The 18,184-nt window shown below is 40.2% G+C and overlaps 1 protein-coding gene across 3 annotated transcripts in view; it reads left to right on the top strand.

The window, feature by feature from the left end:
* cpo (RNA-binding protein) overlaps positions 1–18,184 on the top strand; it is a 254,624-nt gene that overhangs the window by 220,803 nt on the left and 15,637 nt on the right. For all 3 annotated transcript variants that reach the window (XM_072301879.1, XM_019053837.2, XM_019053835.2), the window contains 4 exons: positions 7,429–7,560; positions 8,176–8,238; positions 11,185–11,329; positions 17,455–17,594. In XM_072301879.1, coding sequence (XP_072157980.1) covers positions 7,429–7,560; positions 8,176–8,238; positions 11,185–11,329; positions 17,455–17,594 — 480 coding nt within the window. The remainder of the gene's footprint in view (positions 1–7,428; positions 7,561–8,175; positions 8,239–11,184; positions 11,330–17,454; positions 17,595–18,184) is intronic.

Genomic DNA, 18,184 nt, shown 5'->3' with positions numbered 1-18,184 from the left:
AAAAATCCGCTCTCTCACTGAATTGTGCGCGCAGTGAGAATATTGCGGAAACGCGCTGTTTGTGAAGAATCGCTTCAATTTAAAGGGAAATCGAAACGGATGGATGTTTCGATACTTCAATATTCATGACAAACAGCATATCTGACACAATTTTTTTTTTAATTCTCCCCCAAATTCATCATTTTGGAAGGCATAGTGCCCTCAAAATCGTCTTCGCGTGAAAACACTTGGTGAACTTGAAGCAGATAGTTGAATCACCAAGAGCGAAAATTGGGTTAACTTTTAATCAGTGTCAGTTTTCACAGAGTTGTTCAATTTGCGCGCAGAAGAACCAGTGGGTTGAGGAGGAGGGGAGTAGATGCGGCGAATAGCTGACCATTATTAGTGACACTACTTATCAAAGCGTTGAGTGGCCGCGCGACGCATCCCTTTATGATTGAAGATGTTACGTGCCTCCAGAACATCATGCCTTATTTTTTACGCTTATGCAAATCTCATGTTTCCAAACGTGTAAAAAAATCCTGAGACATCTATTGTGTATTTTTAGAGAAATTCACCATTTAATGCTTAAATTTGTATGCCTCCTCATCGATGGACACCAAGGCCGGGGTTGCGTGAATTCTGACTGTGGAGGTTCTCATGCCTTTTGAAAAGCCGCCCTACGACAGGAAAATTCCTGAGTTTTTGAAAATGTGGAGAAAACCTAATTTAGTTAGTGTCTAGAAGACTGCCGCGATGTCCACTTAATTTGCCAGTTCTGGTTGTAAGTCGCGTGAGCGCATCCGAATTAGTATCATTATTATCGTCATTTCGTACTACGGCTGAAATTTCGACAAAATTTTCCGAAAAAGTACATTTGGTGATCATTTGCCGATAATCCGGACGCGTGTTATAATCGTTCTTAATTTAATTTGGTGTTAACGCAAAAAATGTTCTAAGGTATGCTCTCGTGTACCATGGTTCGTTGCCTTTTTAAATTGTATCCAAAATGAATCTCAACTGGGATAAACGCGTTTTTTGGAATGACCTGCTGAGTCAGGATGCAACTCGGAAATTTTGTTATTAAATTTTAGTGTTTTGTCATCATTATTCCTGCTTTTATGTGCTTTTTGCGATTTTTGTTCTCCCACGTCGACGTTAATTTAAACTAGTGAATCTCGCGTGGCCTCATCCGCGTCTTTCGTGAAAAGCGATCATAACAATTTAATTATCCCGCTACAATTTCGTGAAAAACTGTGTTCGTTATGTTTCATTGAATTTAATGTTAACAGTCAAGAATCACGCATTTCCTCCGGACAATTCCGCAAAAACTCGCCGACCTATTATTGTTAATCTTATCGTAATTTCCTCTGTTTTTACCACAAGTTATTCCCTGAATGCATCCCACATTTGCATGGCTGAATTCACATCATTCTTCATTTACGTTTCATCGTTAATTTTTGCTAAAGTCTCACATACTCTTTATCCATTCAGCACTGATAAGAAACTTCTGCAGAGGTACGTGAACAATGATTAGAAAAGGTATCTAAACCGATAAAGTGTCACTCTCATTTACTGTTTTCATAGGTAGTTTTTCATGTTCTTTCTAAGCCTTCCCTTCCTTTCTACCTTCCTTCCTAGGCTACTTCTTTCAATGAAATTTAAAATTCTCTTTTCAGAAAATAAGTACAATTATTGGAAACTACAAATCGGAGCAAATTATTTTACACCTAGCTTGATGACTTTTACTCGTAAAACACCACCACGACTGACTGTGCGAGTACAGGTATCGCTTGGTCTCGACGTTCCAAAATGATGAATTTGGGGGAGAATTAAAAAAAAAATTGTGTCAGATATGCTGTTTGTCATGAATATCGAAGTATCGAAACATCCATCCGTTTCGATTTCCCTTTAAATTGAAGCGATTCTTCACAAACAGCGCGTTTCCGCAATATTCTCACTGCGCGCACAATTCAGTGAGAGAGCGGATTTTTTGGGGGGAGCTCTGACTCCCCGTAATTTTGACTTTCATGCAGTTTTTATAGATGTTTCTAATGTGAAATTTAATGCCCTTCAATTTTAGTCCTATTACTTTTCATGCTCAGATGTGCGGTTTCTGAGATAATTAGCATTTTATTAAAAAATCCATGGATTTTTCCGGTCAATTTTCAGTTTTTGGGGAGTTTTGGGGTCAAATTTTGGGAGAATTTTGGCGAATTTTAGTTCATTCGATTTTCCTTGATCTCCTGAATAAAATGAGCCCAAAAAACTCAAACATACAATTAGTTCCTGGTTCAACCCTTATTTGACTCGACTATTTGCCTCGGGAGGAAAAATGCGCTCGATTCAAAGGACCGCCCGCAAGGTAACGCAACGCTCAAGGAGGTGGCTCAGGGTTTGCTTTACGTCGCAGGGGATGAGGGAGTGCAGCAGAGCGTTGAGTAACGAAATCTGTTGACGTTATTTACGAAATATGAAATAAATAAATAATTTTTCTCGTTTAATTTTCGTCGCTCGACCACAATGCTGTTTTATGTCAACCATGAAAGGCATGTAATACTGAACAATATTGCAAACGCACTGGGGGAAAAAAATACATTTGATCTAGAGTCCAGACTCTTAAAAACATTGACAAGAAAACGGACTCTTGATTCAATCAGATTTAAGCTTAAATCAAGAACCAAGCCTCTTAATTTGAGCGGATTTCCCTTTGATTTAAGCAAGAATCTGATTGAATCAAGAGCATTTTTTCTTGTCTATGTTTTCAAGAGTCTGGACTCTGGATCCAATGTGTTTTTTTTCCAGTGTGCGCCATAGCACGCTGCGGCGCGGCGGGCGGCCGATCAGCGCAGCGCAAAACGCGCACTGGCGCCTACAAACCTAAGTGGATACTTCACGCATTGCGCAATGCGTGAAGTATCCCTGTTAAGTTTGTAGGCGCCAGTGCGCGTTTTGCGCAATGCGTGAAGTATCCCTGTTAGGTTTGTAGGCGCCAGTGCGCGTTTTGCGCACTGGTGTAATACTGAACAATATTGCGAACGACTGTTAACTTCTCTCTCATACATTCAGTTGTCTCGCATTTCATTTTTTTTCATTTTTATTTCGATTATGTTTCCTTACCCTTAAATCCCTCACTCGGCATAAATGTTCGCCGTTAAATTGCGCGGCGCATTGCGAGTGCACTCCTCGCGCCATTGCGCCTTCAATTTTTCAGATGCAACACGGACATCCATCAAGCACGAATAGTCGTATCGCTGCGCCGCATAGTGGATCGAGTCAGTTAGAGGTCGGACATAAAATTTTTGACTAAAACTCCCGATTTGGATGTTTATTTCGTCACATTTCAAATTATTAGGGGTGTTCCTAGAAGAAAATTTCACGAAAAAACCAATGAAATCACTTCTAGAACCTCAAAATTTTGTTTAAACGGAGTTATAAGCGTTTAAAGTTTCCACATTTTGTCCGACCTCTTCTCTTGACTCGATCCAAGGATCCAATGTGTGCCGTCATCTTCTTATATGTTTTCTGCCACATAAATCTCCATCTAATCATTTTGAACCAAGTGAACATTTTTAGAATTTTTCGACCTTGTTTTTCCCGCAGAAAAATCTGGACCCAGCTTTACTCTACCATCCCGTTCACTGGGAAAAACACACATTGGATCTAGAGTCCAGACTCTTAAAAACATCAACAAGAAAAAATACTCTTTATTCAATCAGATTGAAGCTTAAATCAAGAACCAAGCTCTTAATTCAAGCGGATTTCGTTTTGATTCAAGCAAAAATCCGAGTGAATTAAGAGTATTTTTTCTTGTCAATGTTTTCAAGAGTCTGGACTCTAGATCCAATGTGTTTTTTTTTTCCAGTGTTGCTTAAATGGACCACATTCTTAGTACTTTTTTTCTTGTCCATATTTCCATCTCACCCCCTTTATTATTATTTTTTTTTGAAAGGGGGCACTTTCCCTCCCCTAGCGGTGCCCACCCCGATGTAGTATGATAAGCGAGTGGTTGCCATGCCATCGGCGGGGCAGTGACCCCCGGGTGTTGCTTGGCCCGGCAACCCCATCCCCAACCCCCTTTCCTATGGAGCCGACCTTTCTGAAATCTGCTACTTAGCGGGAGTTGTGATTAATAATAAGACGAGAGCAATAACTTTCCCCGCGGTCGGGAATCGACTCCGACTCCGACTCGGGCAAGTGCCGAGAACTTTTCTTCCGAGTCGGCAACTTGTTTGTGTTCGACTCCGACCTTTCGCGAGGCCCTGCATCGCCGCACACTGATCCCAGTCAATAGGAGATGCAAATTTTTATCGAACAGGCCGAGACAATAAAACGTCACCAGGCGCTGCATTTTCTCACTTCTAAATCTATGTTTATACTATTTCCCATATCAAAAAAAAAGTATTAAAAACACTGTGAAATTAGCTCTCTAAGCACTTTCAGATGAAGCAATAAAAAATTTGCATGCAAATTCTCCATTAGAGAGGTCTGACATGACATTTTTTACTGAAACTGAAAATTTTGATGTTTAACTCGTCACATTTTAAAATTAAGGGGTGTTTCTGAAAGAAAATTTCACAAGAAACCCGATAAAACCACTTTTAAAACCTTAAGGTTTTGTATGGACGGAGTTATAAGCTTTTAAAGTTTCCAAATTTTGTCCCACATCTCCTATTGACAGTAGAAAAACAAGGGGGAAAACGGGAAATGAGGCTATAAAATACACAATTTGAAAAATACCGAGACGTTTCGACTTGAAACTGAGTCATTTTCAGTCGGAAAAGTTACAAGAAAAAGTTTTTAAAAACGATGAAAAACCTGAGCCCTACATAAAAAATTATATGAAAATGGCTCAGGTTTGAGTCGAACAGTTTCGATTTTTTTTAAATTGGGTATTTTAGTCTTGTTTCCCGTTTTCCCCCTTGTTTTCCTACCGTCAATAGGAGATGTCGGACAAAGTTTGGAAACTTTAAAAGCTTATAACTCCGTTCATACCAAAGTTCAAGGTTTTAAAAGTGGTTTCATTGGTTTTTCTGTGGAATTTGCTTTCAGAAACATCCCTTTGAAATTTAAAATGTAACGAATTAAACATCAAAATTTTCAGTTTTAGTAAAAAAATGTCATGTCAGACCTCTTTAATGCAGAATTTGCATGCAAATATTTTACTTTTTCATCTGAAAGTGCTTAAAGAGCTGATTTCCCGGTATTTTTTATAATTTTTTTCTGATATGGGAAATAGTATAAAGATAGATTTTAAAGTGAGAAAATGCAGCGCCTAGTGACGTCATCTGGTGGCATTTCCCATTTAAACGCACGAATTTTAGCAGATTATTAGATCATCTTGTCATATATCTTCTCCGATAATTAGACGTATTTCTATCGAGCGGAACTATGAGCATCAAGACATGAGCCCAGCTACCCATGAGAATAAATGCATAACAAGGCTCACGTCATAATGCACATAGTTCCGTTTGGCAGAAATACGTCCAATCGTTCAGTTCATGAACCAGTGGTATTCTCGTGTTCAGTTCACTTAGTAGCTTCCACTTGAACACGAAATTCATCAAATTCCAGGCACCTGCAAATCCTCTATTGATTCGATCCACTGTGCGCCGTTTACCTTCCAGTCGGCTCCTGTCTAATTTCGCTCTTCCCTCTTTTATTTTTGATCTCGCCGTGCTTGGCCGGGGTCGTCGGGTGGAAGGGGGGTATTGGCTCGCTGTTTTCCGAGTATTCGAGGGGTGTTTTATTCGAGGCTTTATTATTGGCGGTGATCGTCCGTTGATTCTGTTCGAGATCAAAGTGCTTCGGAAACTCTTTTCGAAGTTGAAGCTCTGCTCTCTGATCGTCCTGCCGCAAAGTTAGAGAAGCTAAATGAACCGATTTTGTAATAAAGAACTACTATTTTTACCATATTCTATCCTAATTCTTTCGCAGAATAAAAAGCTATTTCTAGGAAATACCTGCTGAATTTAACTTAAGGTTCCCTAAATTACGTTACGCTGTAGGGACGGTGGGGGGAGGGGTGGGGGTGTGGAAAGCGCTCCGCCGTTTTGTTTTTACGTGTTAAAGGATATCGACCTACATCACCAAAGCGTCACAGGGGGGAGGGGGATGGGGGTCAAAAGTGCCGAAAAAACGTTACGAAATTTAGGAACCCTTAACTGATTCACCGCTATCAATTTTCTGTCAAAGTATGCTGTATACAGGGTTGCCACAGTCAGTTCATACCGCAAATGCCAAGAAAATGGACGAAAGTGTTGGGAAAATTGTTAGGTCATCTTAATTTGCTTTCTAGAATGGTGTTATCGTTTCGAACAACAAATTTCGCCTAAAAACTGTTTCAAATTATGTCTTATTAATCACTGCCGAATTTACTTACTTGCCGCTCATGAGCCGCCTGTATTTTGCCGCCCCCTTCTCATTTGTTTCGAAACATCAATTAAAACCATCAAGTGAACGTGCCGGAGGGAGAGGGGTGCCAAAAACGCGTTTACTCGTGTTGGACACATTTTTTAGGAAAGCCCTGTCAACTATACTAGCAAAAGTTCACGGAACTTTGCGTGAAAGTTAAGTTCCGTAAACCTATCTCTGTGTGGACAAGGCCTTTCATTTGTAATAAAGGAACGAAAAAACTATGAAAAGGAAACGAACATGTGGTTTAATGATTTTAACTTCGTCGCCGCGCCGCGCAGACTACACAGTGTTTGGCGCAATGCGTAAAGAATTCCTACAGTCTTGTAGACGCTATGCGTTTCACGCCGACCGCTACCGCTACTGAACGCACTGTGTTTGACGCAATGCGAGAAGTATTCGTGCTGTCTTGTAGGCGCTATACGTTTCACGCTGACCGCATACTGTCCTTGGCGCAATGCATGAAGTATTCATGCATTCTTGTAGGCGCTATACGTTTCACGCTGACCGCACTGTGTTTGATGCAATGCGTGAAGTATTCATGCAGTCTTGTAGGCGCTAATATGTGTTACATGCCGACCGCTGCGCCCGAGGGCTTCTCCTTTTCATCTCGAGTCCTCGTCATCATTTCTCTCTAAGCCGTGCCGTTCCAGGCCAAATTGCGTATTTGAACACTCTATTAACTCGACTAAAATTAAAGGTGCTATCCTGTATCACTGATATACGACAAAATTAGAAATTACTGTTCTCTCAGAAGATGATAGGTTGTTTCACCTTTTCTCGTTTGTGATTTTTTTTCTAAATCCGATTTTTTTTATATACCTACATTTAAAAAAATTGCAAAATTTGCCGCCCTCTAGATTTACCCCCATGTGGCCACCCCGCCACTCCCTAAATCCGGCCCTGTTATTAACCATCTGGCATAACCTCAATTGCCGGGGATTTTTACCAAAATTTGTCGAGAAAATCAAGGAAATTTCAGGAACCTGGTGTCCGCATCGATTCTAATTGCGTATCATCAATTTTTTGTTTCAGGTCCGAACGTTATTTGTTAGCGGTTTGCCGATGGATGCAAAGCCCAGAGAGCTTTACCTGCTTTTTCGGGCGTACGAAGGATATGAAGGTTCTCTGCTCAAAGTAACTAGTAAAAATGGAAAAACAGCATCGGTAAGTTTGCCGTTTTCTCAGTTCGTGAACGTTTCTCATTAATCGACGATCAGATACAAAAGCAATTCCATAAACTTGCATCACTAAAAATTCACAGAGCAGTCAGAAGTTGGTTGCAGATTTTCCTCTCTGATTTCTAAGAAAATGTTCGAGTAATTTTTATTTATGTGTAAAGTATAAAATTAGCAAAATTTCATTCCCTGTATGCTGGAAGTTTTTTTTCCAATAAAGAGGTTGATAAGGATCTATGCATCAAAAAGTGTTGAAGTCACTCTACAAGAGGTCTTGTAAGAGTTCACTGGAAAGAAGTTTTAGGAGTTATCCCCTAAAATTGTGGCACTGCCCCAATTTGTTGGATAATATAGTATGTGATACCGCAACTTTTGAGTTGGTAACCTAATTTATTGGGGTCCTACCAAAATTAATTGGAAATGTCCAAGTTGGGACTTAACATTTACCTCTTTTTCCGCGTTTTGTTCGATTTTCAATCAATATGTTATTAAAATTGTTTCCAACTAAAAGGTTCAAATGACTTTCACTTTTTCATTCGTTTATTTTCTTTTAGTTAATTTTTTTTTTTTCGTTCTTTTCCTCTCATTCTTTTCCCTTTTTCAGCCTGTTGGGTTTGTCACATTTCACACACGTGCCGGCGCGGAAGCTGCCAAACAAGATTTACAGGTAAGATCTCTCCCGGGTGCACATTCTCACTTACACATTCACACACACTCACTCAAGACGTATCTCAAAGCCGTGTCTACACTAGAGCCCCTTTTCCGAAAAAGATACCACAATTTTAGCTCCGCACAGTAGGAAAGTTGCAATTGATGAGAGAGTCACCGAAACTGAATCGAAATGCTTAAATAAAAAGCACTGAAAGTCAATTACAATTTGTTATTTTTTTCCAAGGTTTCAATATATTTTCAATTTCACTATATTATTGTTACATTGTGTTTAAAACCAGTGCATCTTGAGTCTTTAATTACCGAACAAATAAATGCACGAAGTGCCTCGGCCATTAAGCGGCCCGACCGAAACCACAGCTGGAATTGAAGAAGGAGCTAAAATAAGTGAAGTAGTTGCACCGAGTACCTAGTGTAGATTAGGCTTACACGTGGCCTACAGTACTCACTGTAGTGGCGGCTCGTAGATGGGGCTTGGGCAAAAATTGCTGCGAGTTTTAAAAACTAAAGAATAATAACAAGTGAATAAAATAAGAAGTATTAAAACTCCTTGAAATTCTGTGCTTTTCTTCCATCTTCAACACAGTTATTTCGAGTGCCACTAATGATGAAATGTTAATTGTATACTATATGAAATTAAAGTACATACCACTTTGATTAAACAAGTAAAAACTCTAACCACGTCGAGCTTTGTTGTTTAGTGCGATTTTAGAGGTTTAATTAGGTAAAGCTTTAGATAAATGTCCAATGTATAGCATTTCTGAAAGGTTCGCTGTTTTCAACTACGAATTAGGTATTTATAGTGGTGTGGCGCGCTTTGCGATGTATTGATTGATCTTCCATTTAAACCTATGGAAATGACCGATGGACAGGATGTTCGCAACGAACACCTTAATAATATATTCTTAACCATAGCTTCAAATGGGGAAATATCGATAATATTGATCACTCTCGCCTCACTGTCTTTAATGTGGTTTTGGTTTTGTAAAACATTGCTGCCGTCATGGTCCAATTCCATCACCCATCCCTTCGGCAACATAAATCTTCTCATGGTTTCTCATTAACGCTAAAAAATCATAGCGGTACACTTTTAAGCAACTGAAGAAAAGCTTCAATATAATATCACCACAATTTTTGCAAGCTCCGACTTCTTTTTTTCTTTAAATGTCAGAAAATTTATGAATTCCCGTGCAATGAAGTTCCGCACTGGCAAAGAAAAGAATTCCAGGTCCTAAGCCCATTATTTTGTAACATGGTAACACTGAACCTGCTTCAAGCACGGACCATTTCTAACCTCACTCCAAGCTCAATCATCCACTCATTATGCACTCTCCTCTTTACTAAAATCAAATACCCAACAACCCAGCGCTAGTCAATCGTTTAAATATTTTCAGAAATAGCCCTGTTCGGCGAAATGTGTGCTTTTCGTCCCAAAAATCGCATCTCCCAATAAGACTTGTATTATGTGGGTCCATCAATTTGTTTCAATTTAAAAAATCAGGTCATTTCACTCAATTTAGTGGAACTTTCAATTCTTGGGACGACTTTGTCACGATTAATTTGTTTCCGGACGTGTGAAGCTGTGAGAGTAGTTAATGGATTCCGGATGGAAATGAGATAAAAATTGAATGAGTTCGATCACTCCAGTCTTTACTCATAAATACTTTAAACTCCATTAATAATCATCAGAGACTAGTTAATTGTCAAGATGCTCGTTTCTCATTTCATGAAGATAAATTTAATTTGTCCTTTTAATAGCTAGCGCTCGGTTTTAGAATAGTTTGTTACCTTTCTTAACGCGGATAGGAGAGTTTGGTAACGCTAACATTCATTTTCTGTGATGTTCAACGTTCTAAGTGGTTGCGATATGGTTGGCGAGACAACAAGAGAAAAATTCTCTTGACAAATGTAACATGTGACTGTTCACGGGAAAAAGGACCTTTGTGCTGGGCGGGATTTTCTATTTTTTCAAGAAAAAAGATTTGATCAGAATTGGGTCAAAGAATCAGAATCTTCGATGGAGATTACTTTTCAGTAACCTGTCTAAAAAATTGTGAAATGTTTCGTTCCTTTATAGCTATCATTAAAGGGTGTAAAGTTGCATTACATACTCCGACACTCCCAAACTTAATCTTGGGCAGTTGGGGTTAAAGGGGGCTGTCTCCCAGGCATCTATTTGGTCCCTTTTAAAAATGTTAGAGATTTCGGCAAGGGCGTGACATTTTGTTTTTTATCTTGGAAATCATACCTCAATCAATTTTTCTGTAAGAAATCCTCGAAATTGTCGCTGAGTCGTCTCAATTTTAAAAAAAAATTCCGGAGTACCAACGGTGGGAAAATCATCCAGACCCCCCGTAATGGAATGCCCTTTTGTGCCGCCTAGATCCTCCCTAATTTTGTTCCTTCTATGCTTTCTCTCCCGAAAAAGAGAATCCCAGCTCCGCCTATGAACACAGAGATTGAAACTTTGGATAACTTATTTCCCTGCAACTGCTAACTTAAACATACTATTCACTGGAAAAAAACCACATTGGATCTAGAGTCGAGACTCTTGAAAACGTTGACAAGAAAAAATACTCTTGATTCAATCAGATTTTTGCTTGAATCAAAACGAAATCCGCTTGAATTAAGAGGCTTGGTTCTTGATTTAAGCTAGATTCTGATTGAATCAAGAGTACTTTTTCTTGTCGATGTTTTTAAGAATCTGGACTCTAGATCCAATGTGTTTTTTTTTCCAGTGCATTATCTTGTTCGAGTTCGACATTTTCATTTTTTCAAAACACATCTGAATTTCGAGTTTTTGGCGCACCAAGCTCCCTCTTCCCGTAGACGGTCACACAGCGTTTGCACACTCTCCTATCCGTGCGAGTGTGGATCATGTGAATGTTTTTCCCTGGCGGGAAGGTGGGGACGAAACAGTAATGTGGGTGTGTGTGGTTTTCAGCAAGGAGTACGGTTTGACCCAGACATGCCGCAGACGATCCGTCTGGAATTCGCGAAGAGTAACACGAAGGTTAGCAAGCCCAAACAATCAGCCGCCACTAGTCTCTCCAACTCGCACGCAGCTCTCATGCACCCTCTCACTGGACGTAAGTATCGCACTCGCACCTAACCTCACTTCTCACTTCTAGATAGAGGCCCCAGACCCGACCTCACTCGCGGCTCAAGTCGCCGCCATCCTAGTGTTTTTCAGCGTTGCCAGATCGTGTGAAACAACGTGGATATATTACACTTAGTTAAGCATATGCAAAAAATTCGCTGAATTTTCGGCACAATCTGGTAACAATGATGTTATTGCGCCGCGGCGCAGCGCGTAAGCTTGGAAAACGTCAATTTGGTTCGCATTACGAAGAAGTTTGAATTTATATCTGTGTTTCCTAATAATTTAATTCATCAAATAGCCTAAACTACGATCCTGAGTTAATACGATAGACTTAGCGTATATATCGAAAGTGCCGTGTGTTTAGAACTCTGGCAAAGGTCCTAAAAAAAATGTTGCAAAAAGAATAAAAGGCACGTTCCTGATTATGTAAATCTATATCTGTACTACATTTTGCAATTAGAAACTGCGATTGAGCTAGAACTCATTGTAGAAACAACGTATGCGCCATTACGTTCTCTATGCAGATAAGTGTTTTTAGGTATAAACCAAAAATTGTGGCTCCTTATTGCAAAATGTAGTCCCTTTAATGTCAGATCCTAGTAGCAACAAATCCGTGACGTATTGAAGCATGACCCCAATGGGACTTCATTCCACATTAAAGAACTACCATTTCTGGCCCATCCGCAAAAGCATCTGTCTACATAAAGAAACTGAAAGTACATGAGCCAGGAATTGTAGTTCCGTTTACGCAACGCAGTCCAACCATCGTAGTCCCACCTTTCTAGTTCCCCAATCATGCTGTACTTGGTTTATCAAAAACACGACTTTAGAACATTTCACTCTCTCTTTCCTCACTCTCCTAGTGCTCTTTGTGTACAAATTTGATCTTAACGGCGGTCCAGACCTAGCAGAAAGATACTTAGTTGCACCGTTATCGAATCTTCGCTGTAAATTTAAGAGTTGTGTGTGTTGAGCAGTGGCGTAGCTAGGATCTGCTTCCTCTTCACGATTTACATAAACGCACCGTGAGAATTTCGTCGTTTCCCCCTACGAAAGAACGTAACTGCGTTTCAGTGTTGTCAAATTTAGCCTCGCAAATCGCATTTTTACCGGGAAAATCATGGGCTTTTCCAACTGAAAATTTCACAGAGTTTTCCCCTGATCTTATCCGAAAATCAGACAAATGTTCGACAAAAATTGCACAGGTACATTCTTGTAAGAAATTAAATCGTCTGAGTCAGTTTGACAACTTTGGAATAGAGTTACGTTCCTTCGTTCAGGAGCCGACGATTTATAAAAGCGTAAAATGAGATATACTGGTTGTGAGAGAAAATTAACCGTCTCGAATATTTTGCCCGTATTTTATAAAAACACGTACCGACGTACCCCGCGACCGCGGGTTGTATGGGGTCGGTACATACAAGCTTTAGATGTAGGTCTACAGATACATCGTTCAAAAGAATCAGACATCAAATTGAAAAAAATCGAGTGTCCGGGAATTTTTTGTCAACTACTTCCAGAAATCCCAAGCCGGATCAAATTGACCCGACTATCTCCTCCAGGGGAGTTGAGAGGCCGGTACATGCGATCTTTAGATTGATATCAAATACATTTTAATCGCACTGAAATATCTCATAATTTTCACTTTGATAATAAATTTACTGGTCTTTATTTTTATGTTAGTCAGAACTAAGTTTAGCTTCGAACTAAGCTTCCTCCTGGGAGAAGACGCAGAGGGCGCCCAATGAAAGGTTGGAGGGAAGGGATTGAAGCAGAAATGTTAAGGTGCTCAATCCCCCAAGATTTGTGGTTTGAAAGAGAGCAGTGGAGGTTAGGAGTCGTAGAGCGCGAGGGAGTGCTGTAAAGCGACTTGTATGTATGTATGTAGAACTAAGTTTAACAAAAGCCGAGGATTGTATTTAAATTTTGAATGTGATATAAATGTGCAAATACATCTTTTTTATATCTTAAAAAAGATTTTATATCTTAAAAAAGAATCAGACTTTAAATTTGTTTTAAAAAGAAAAAGAAAAAAATAGTGCCAATAAAGCTGAAGGTAGGAGAGACATGATCGGGCTTCATTTTTCAACTTTTCTTCGGAATCAGAGCGAATCCTCATCGTCGTAGAGCGGAGCATTGCTAGCTCACGCCTCGCGCCATCGCGCCTTCAATTTCCCAGATACCGCACGGCCATCCACCCAGCACGAATAGTCGTATCCCCGCGCCGTCAACACGCGTCTCCCTCCGCGGCTGTTCTCGGCAGCGCTGGAGATCCTCCTCAAGTTAGCGAGGCGCACAAAAAGAAAAGGAGGGAAAAAGTTTGTGTAGGGCATATTTTTCTACCTTCCCCACGAACACGCACAAATAAATATGATCCAATTGAACAATTAAAAAGACTCCAGAACTTATCAATTGTGAACTTATCGGACTCGGCGACGACGCGGAGGTTCCCGAGTCGCCAAGACAAATAAAAGTCACGGCTCCCGGCGACGGAGTCTTAACGAGGACGAGGACAACTTATGGTTACATACCTCACTTCAAAGTGTGTCCTCCCTCGCCCCCCTCCCCCGCCGCAGCCCGAGTCAGCGCGGAAAAGAACTCGAAAACACTGATTAAACGCGGGACAAACCCAATTATTTCAGCCGTGCCCTTTTCATTATTATAACTTCCACGTAGGTTAATCATAAGGCAGGGGTGGGAGGAGCCCCAGCCCACCCCCCGCCTCTCCGCCCTCCTCCCCCTCGTCGCTTTGTAACTATTCTTTTGCAGCTGTTTTTGATGTAATTAAAACGGCGAGGCTACCACTCCGTCGTATAGGGGAGAAACGGCGCATGAGCGTTCGAATGTTGCCATATTCTCTCGAAACATCATGCTTTTTTTTTTAAAAAAAAATCGTACTTTAAACTGCAAACTTGAAACCGCCATATTTCCGGTGCTACATTTTTGGGCGTTTTAAGTCCCAAACTGTTTGTTGAACACTCCTCTATTCTCTAGCAGCACACTGGAAAAAAAAAAACACACTGGATCTAGAGTCCAGGCTCTTGAAAACATTGACAAGAAAAACTACTCTTGATTAGATCGGATTTTTGCTTGAATCAAAACGAAATCCGCTTAAATTAAGAGGCTTGGTTCTTGATTTAAGCTAGATTCCGATTGAATCAAGAGTACTTTTTCTTGTCGATTTTTTAAGAGTCTGGACTCTAGATCCAATGTGGTTTTTTTCCAGTGTATGCATAACTTTTCTCAAGAATGTATCTTCATCTGGAAAAGTTCGGCAACATCCGAAAGTTCATAGATCGGTTTTTTTGTTGGTTTATGCGCTGGTGTTGCAGCGAGTTTTTAACTTGGCGGAGAGTTAGGTTCTTTTTCAAATTAGAGAAAATGTAGGTTAATCAATAAGTAATCAATAAACACAATTAAGAGAAAATTACCATGATTGTGGAGAAAATTACGGTCGTTCGTTATGAATTCATTGAAATTGAAACTTCGCGAGCTCGAAAAACAGCAAATTTTCTCTCTATGAAATGTCTTTTTTATCCCTTTTTAAACTATGCTTCTTCCCAAGCCTTAGCATTGCTTCATATTTTCAAAGAAAATTCTTCACTCTAAAGTTAAAGAGTTTAAACTAAAGGTTAATAATTAAATAATTTTCACGACTAAAAATAAATAAAGCCAAAGTTTGTAAGTCCATAATCCCAGACATAGCGTGCCTGGCAGATTCACCGTCTGTCTACCCTGTAAAATAAACAAAAGTAAAAACTAAAATGAAAATCAACCGAAATACACCCGTATGAGCTTTTAAGTAGCCTGACTAAGCTTCCCCGTACATGACACGATGTTTTTCGAAGCCTTTGCGGGTCGAGTCCAACACCAACTCCAAATTTTAGGGCTTCCCTGTTTGAGCACTCATCTGCGACCTAAAGATCCCGCTCTCGCCCTCTCATTAAGCATAATCCCGTCATAGCGTGTTATACTATCTTCCCGCCTCTAGTTCGCAGTGGCGATGAGGGGTCCGTAAGGGTAGCGTTCTTTACGTTACGTAAGTCTGGCTCGTCGAAGCACGCATTGTAATGTACGACCGTTAGTGTAGCGATAGGGCCAGAAAAATAAGTTTCCGTCGAAGAAATGTGAGCCGCGTTTCATTACGTTTTTCGCATCCATTTTTATGCATAGAGTACATAGAGTCGTAATGTAAATGGGAGAGCTGGCGCCATGTTCTGCTCGACGAGTTCCGAGCCCGGTGTCCGCCGAGTTTGGGTCACTTTTTCGATACATGTTCGATCCAAAATGGCGGTGTGGAATACGTGGTGATTCTATCTTCTTTGTTTACATCGGATGGCCGAGTACCCGTGTATCGCAAACAATCGATTATGTATCGAGAAAGTGACCCGGCGTCACACAGGAGTCTCGGAATTCGGGACCTCGAAAATGCTTAAATAAAGTGACGCCAGTCACCCACTTACATTACGACTCTATGTACTCTATGTTTTTATGGACTCACATGGAGGTAATATTCGCCTTCTTTTCGGAAAATAGGCAAAAACAGATCCTCCGATGTTATAATAGTCGCATCCTCTCATGTGTGTGACTATACATTTGGTTCCCTTCACTTCCCTTCTCAGTTTCTCACGTGTGCACTTTCTCTCCACTCATAGTGTCACAATCAGAGGCGATTCTTGAGGTTGGCGACAATGTTCTTCCTCCATTTAAATGTATGTAAAACAATCGACGTGGTGAGGCTGATTGCCTCTCTTGAAATCGATATTTTTAACGGATGTAAATGGAGGAAAATAGTGTTGCCAACTTTTAAGAATCGCCACTGGTCACAAAATGGATAGACCCTTTCCCTTTCCTGTATCAAAATCGGTCCAGCGAATTTAGCGGTCGAGATGTTTGTCTGAAGCTAGCACTGCTTACCTCATTTTCATATCATCGTTGGCTTTGAAATTTTACCATTGCTGGAATTCTCAAATAGTTGAGCCTCGTTTTACGAATCAGCAGTGCTGGTAGTTGAAACCAAAATGAAGCAACCCGTGTTACTCCTCTCCCCTCTCCTCGCTTACCCACGAAAGAGCCGTTTTTACGAATTTTTGTGACCAAAAACGGCTCGACTTAAACTATGTGTGTGACCCATTTTCCACTTTTCTTTAAGATATTGCATCTTTCTGAGACCGAATGTAAAATACGTGACGTCCCTGACTAATTTATATCGATGGCTGAATTCCCAATCCACGTTTCTGAATTGAGAGGCTTGGAGGACAAGGCGCATTAGTGCAATTTTTTTTCCGAAAAAAATCGAATTATTAATATTTCCTCTAAAGCCAGTTCTAAAATATATTCTAAGGAATATTCATGACTACAAGCTAATTTTAAGCACCGAAAAGTGAATTTAAAACTTCTAATGACCAATTGGATTGCATTTTGCAAAAAGGAACTAAGAGCATTCCAATGTTGCTAGGATCGTGCAACTTACATTTTTTGCAATAAAATTACTGGAATCGTGCAAAAAACTAAATTTACAAGGCAAAAGTTATCTTGAATTTATAGTTTATTGAGACTAAAGATCAAACTTGTTCAAATGATTAATTTATATTTTCAGAGTAAAAAAAGTTGCACAATCTTAGTGACATTGGAATGCTTGTGGTTCCTTTTTGCAAAATGCAATCCAATTGGCCTTCAATTTGCAATCAGGAACCACAATTTCCGGTTGTGTTCAAAAACAACATATCGACGGTGAAACTACCAAACCACGTATCTCGTTTGCGGTGTTTAAAAATCTACGCTCGCATTTTATTTTTTTGAAGTAGACCAAATCAATATCATTTCTTGAAATTTTCACGGAATTTTCTCCGCACAAAGAGGAAAAATCACAGAAATTTTCAAGACTGGATGTTAAGTAGTTTCTCATTTAAAAAATAAAGTATGACAGGAAGTCTGCGACGTCGCAAACCGAGATACGTGGTTTGGTAGTTTCACCGACGATATGTACCATCAGTTTCCTTTTATCTCTAAATTAGTTCGCTGTTAAGTTTTCCAATGTTGGATTGATTTTTCACTGCTGAGTGTTGAATTTCGAAGATGTTTAAAGCTGAAGTTTTGAAATTGTTGCAGATCTCGGAACCCCGTTTTTCCCGGCCGGAACGCCGGAACTGTGGCCCCACCCTCTGGCGTACGCTGCACCGGCCGAGCTGCCCGGGGCGGCCCTCCAACACGCCACCCTCGTCCACCCTGCGCTTCACCCCCAAGTTCCAGTACGTTCTTATCTTTGACTATCTCCCGCTGACAAACAGGACCCGCCACCTTTTAATGTAAATACCTCTCTCCGATTTGCAACGTTATTTATAGTCTCACTGTCTCGCCCTACCTGCACTTCATTTTCCAATCAGGAACTATAATTTCTGACTCGTCCGTAAAAACACGTATGTGCATAGGAAAAAAAAAACTGTACATACGTTGTTTCTGAAACAAGCCAGCGATTAATGTTCCTAGTTGTAGAATGGAGTAACCGCAGAGGGAGAGTATTGCCATTTTTCTGCCGCTTTCTGATTGGTCCACCGTCTTTAAACGTTTTTAGTAGGGTCTCTCAGAGTTCAATGAAAACAAACGCGACCTATTGGAATTTGCATTTTCCTGGGAGAAATTAAATGCGAAATCAGGAATTTTTTGTGGTAACTCATCCAGAAAGGTCAAATAGCACTCTCCAGATGGGGTCCGGGGAACCTCATCAGAATTAAAGGAGGATCCAGAATGAGGGAGGTCTCCCTGAAAAAATTTTGAAAATTGAGATGTCCCATGAGCAATTTGGAGCTATTTTCACTCATCTGTCAGTTGAAATACAATT

This window comes from Bemisia tabaci, chromosome 6 (assembly GCF_918797505.1).
Source record: "Bemisia tabaci chromosome 6, PGI_BMITA_v3".
Taxonomy (NCBI): Eukaryota; Metazoa; Arthropoda; class Insecta; order Hemiptera; family Aleyrodidae; genus Bemisia; species Bemisia tabaci.
Note: the sequence above shows the minus strand (reverse complement) of the source record. Positions and strands in the feature narration are given on the sequence as shown.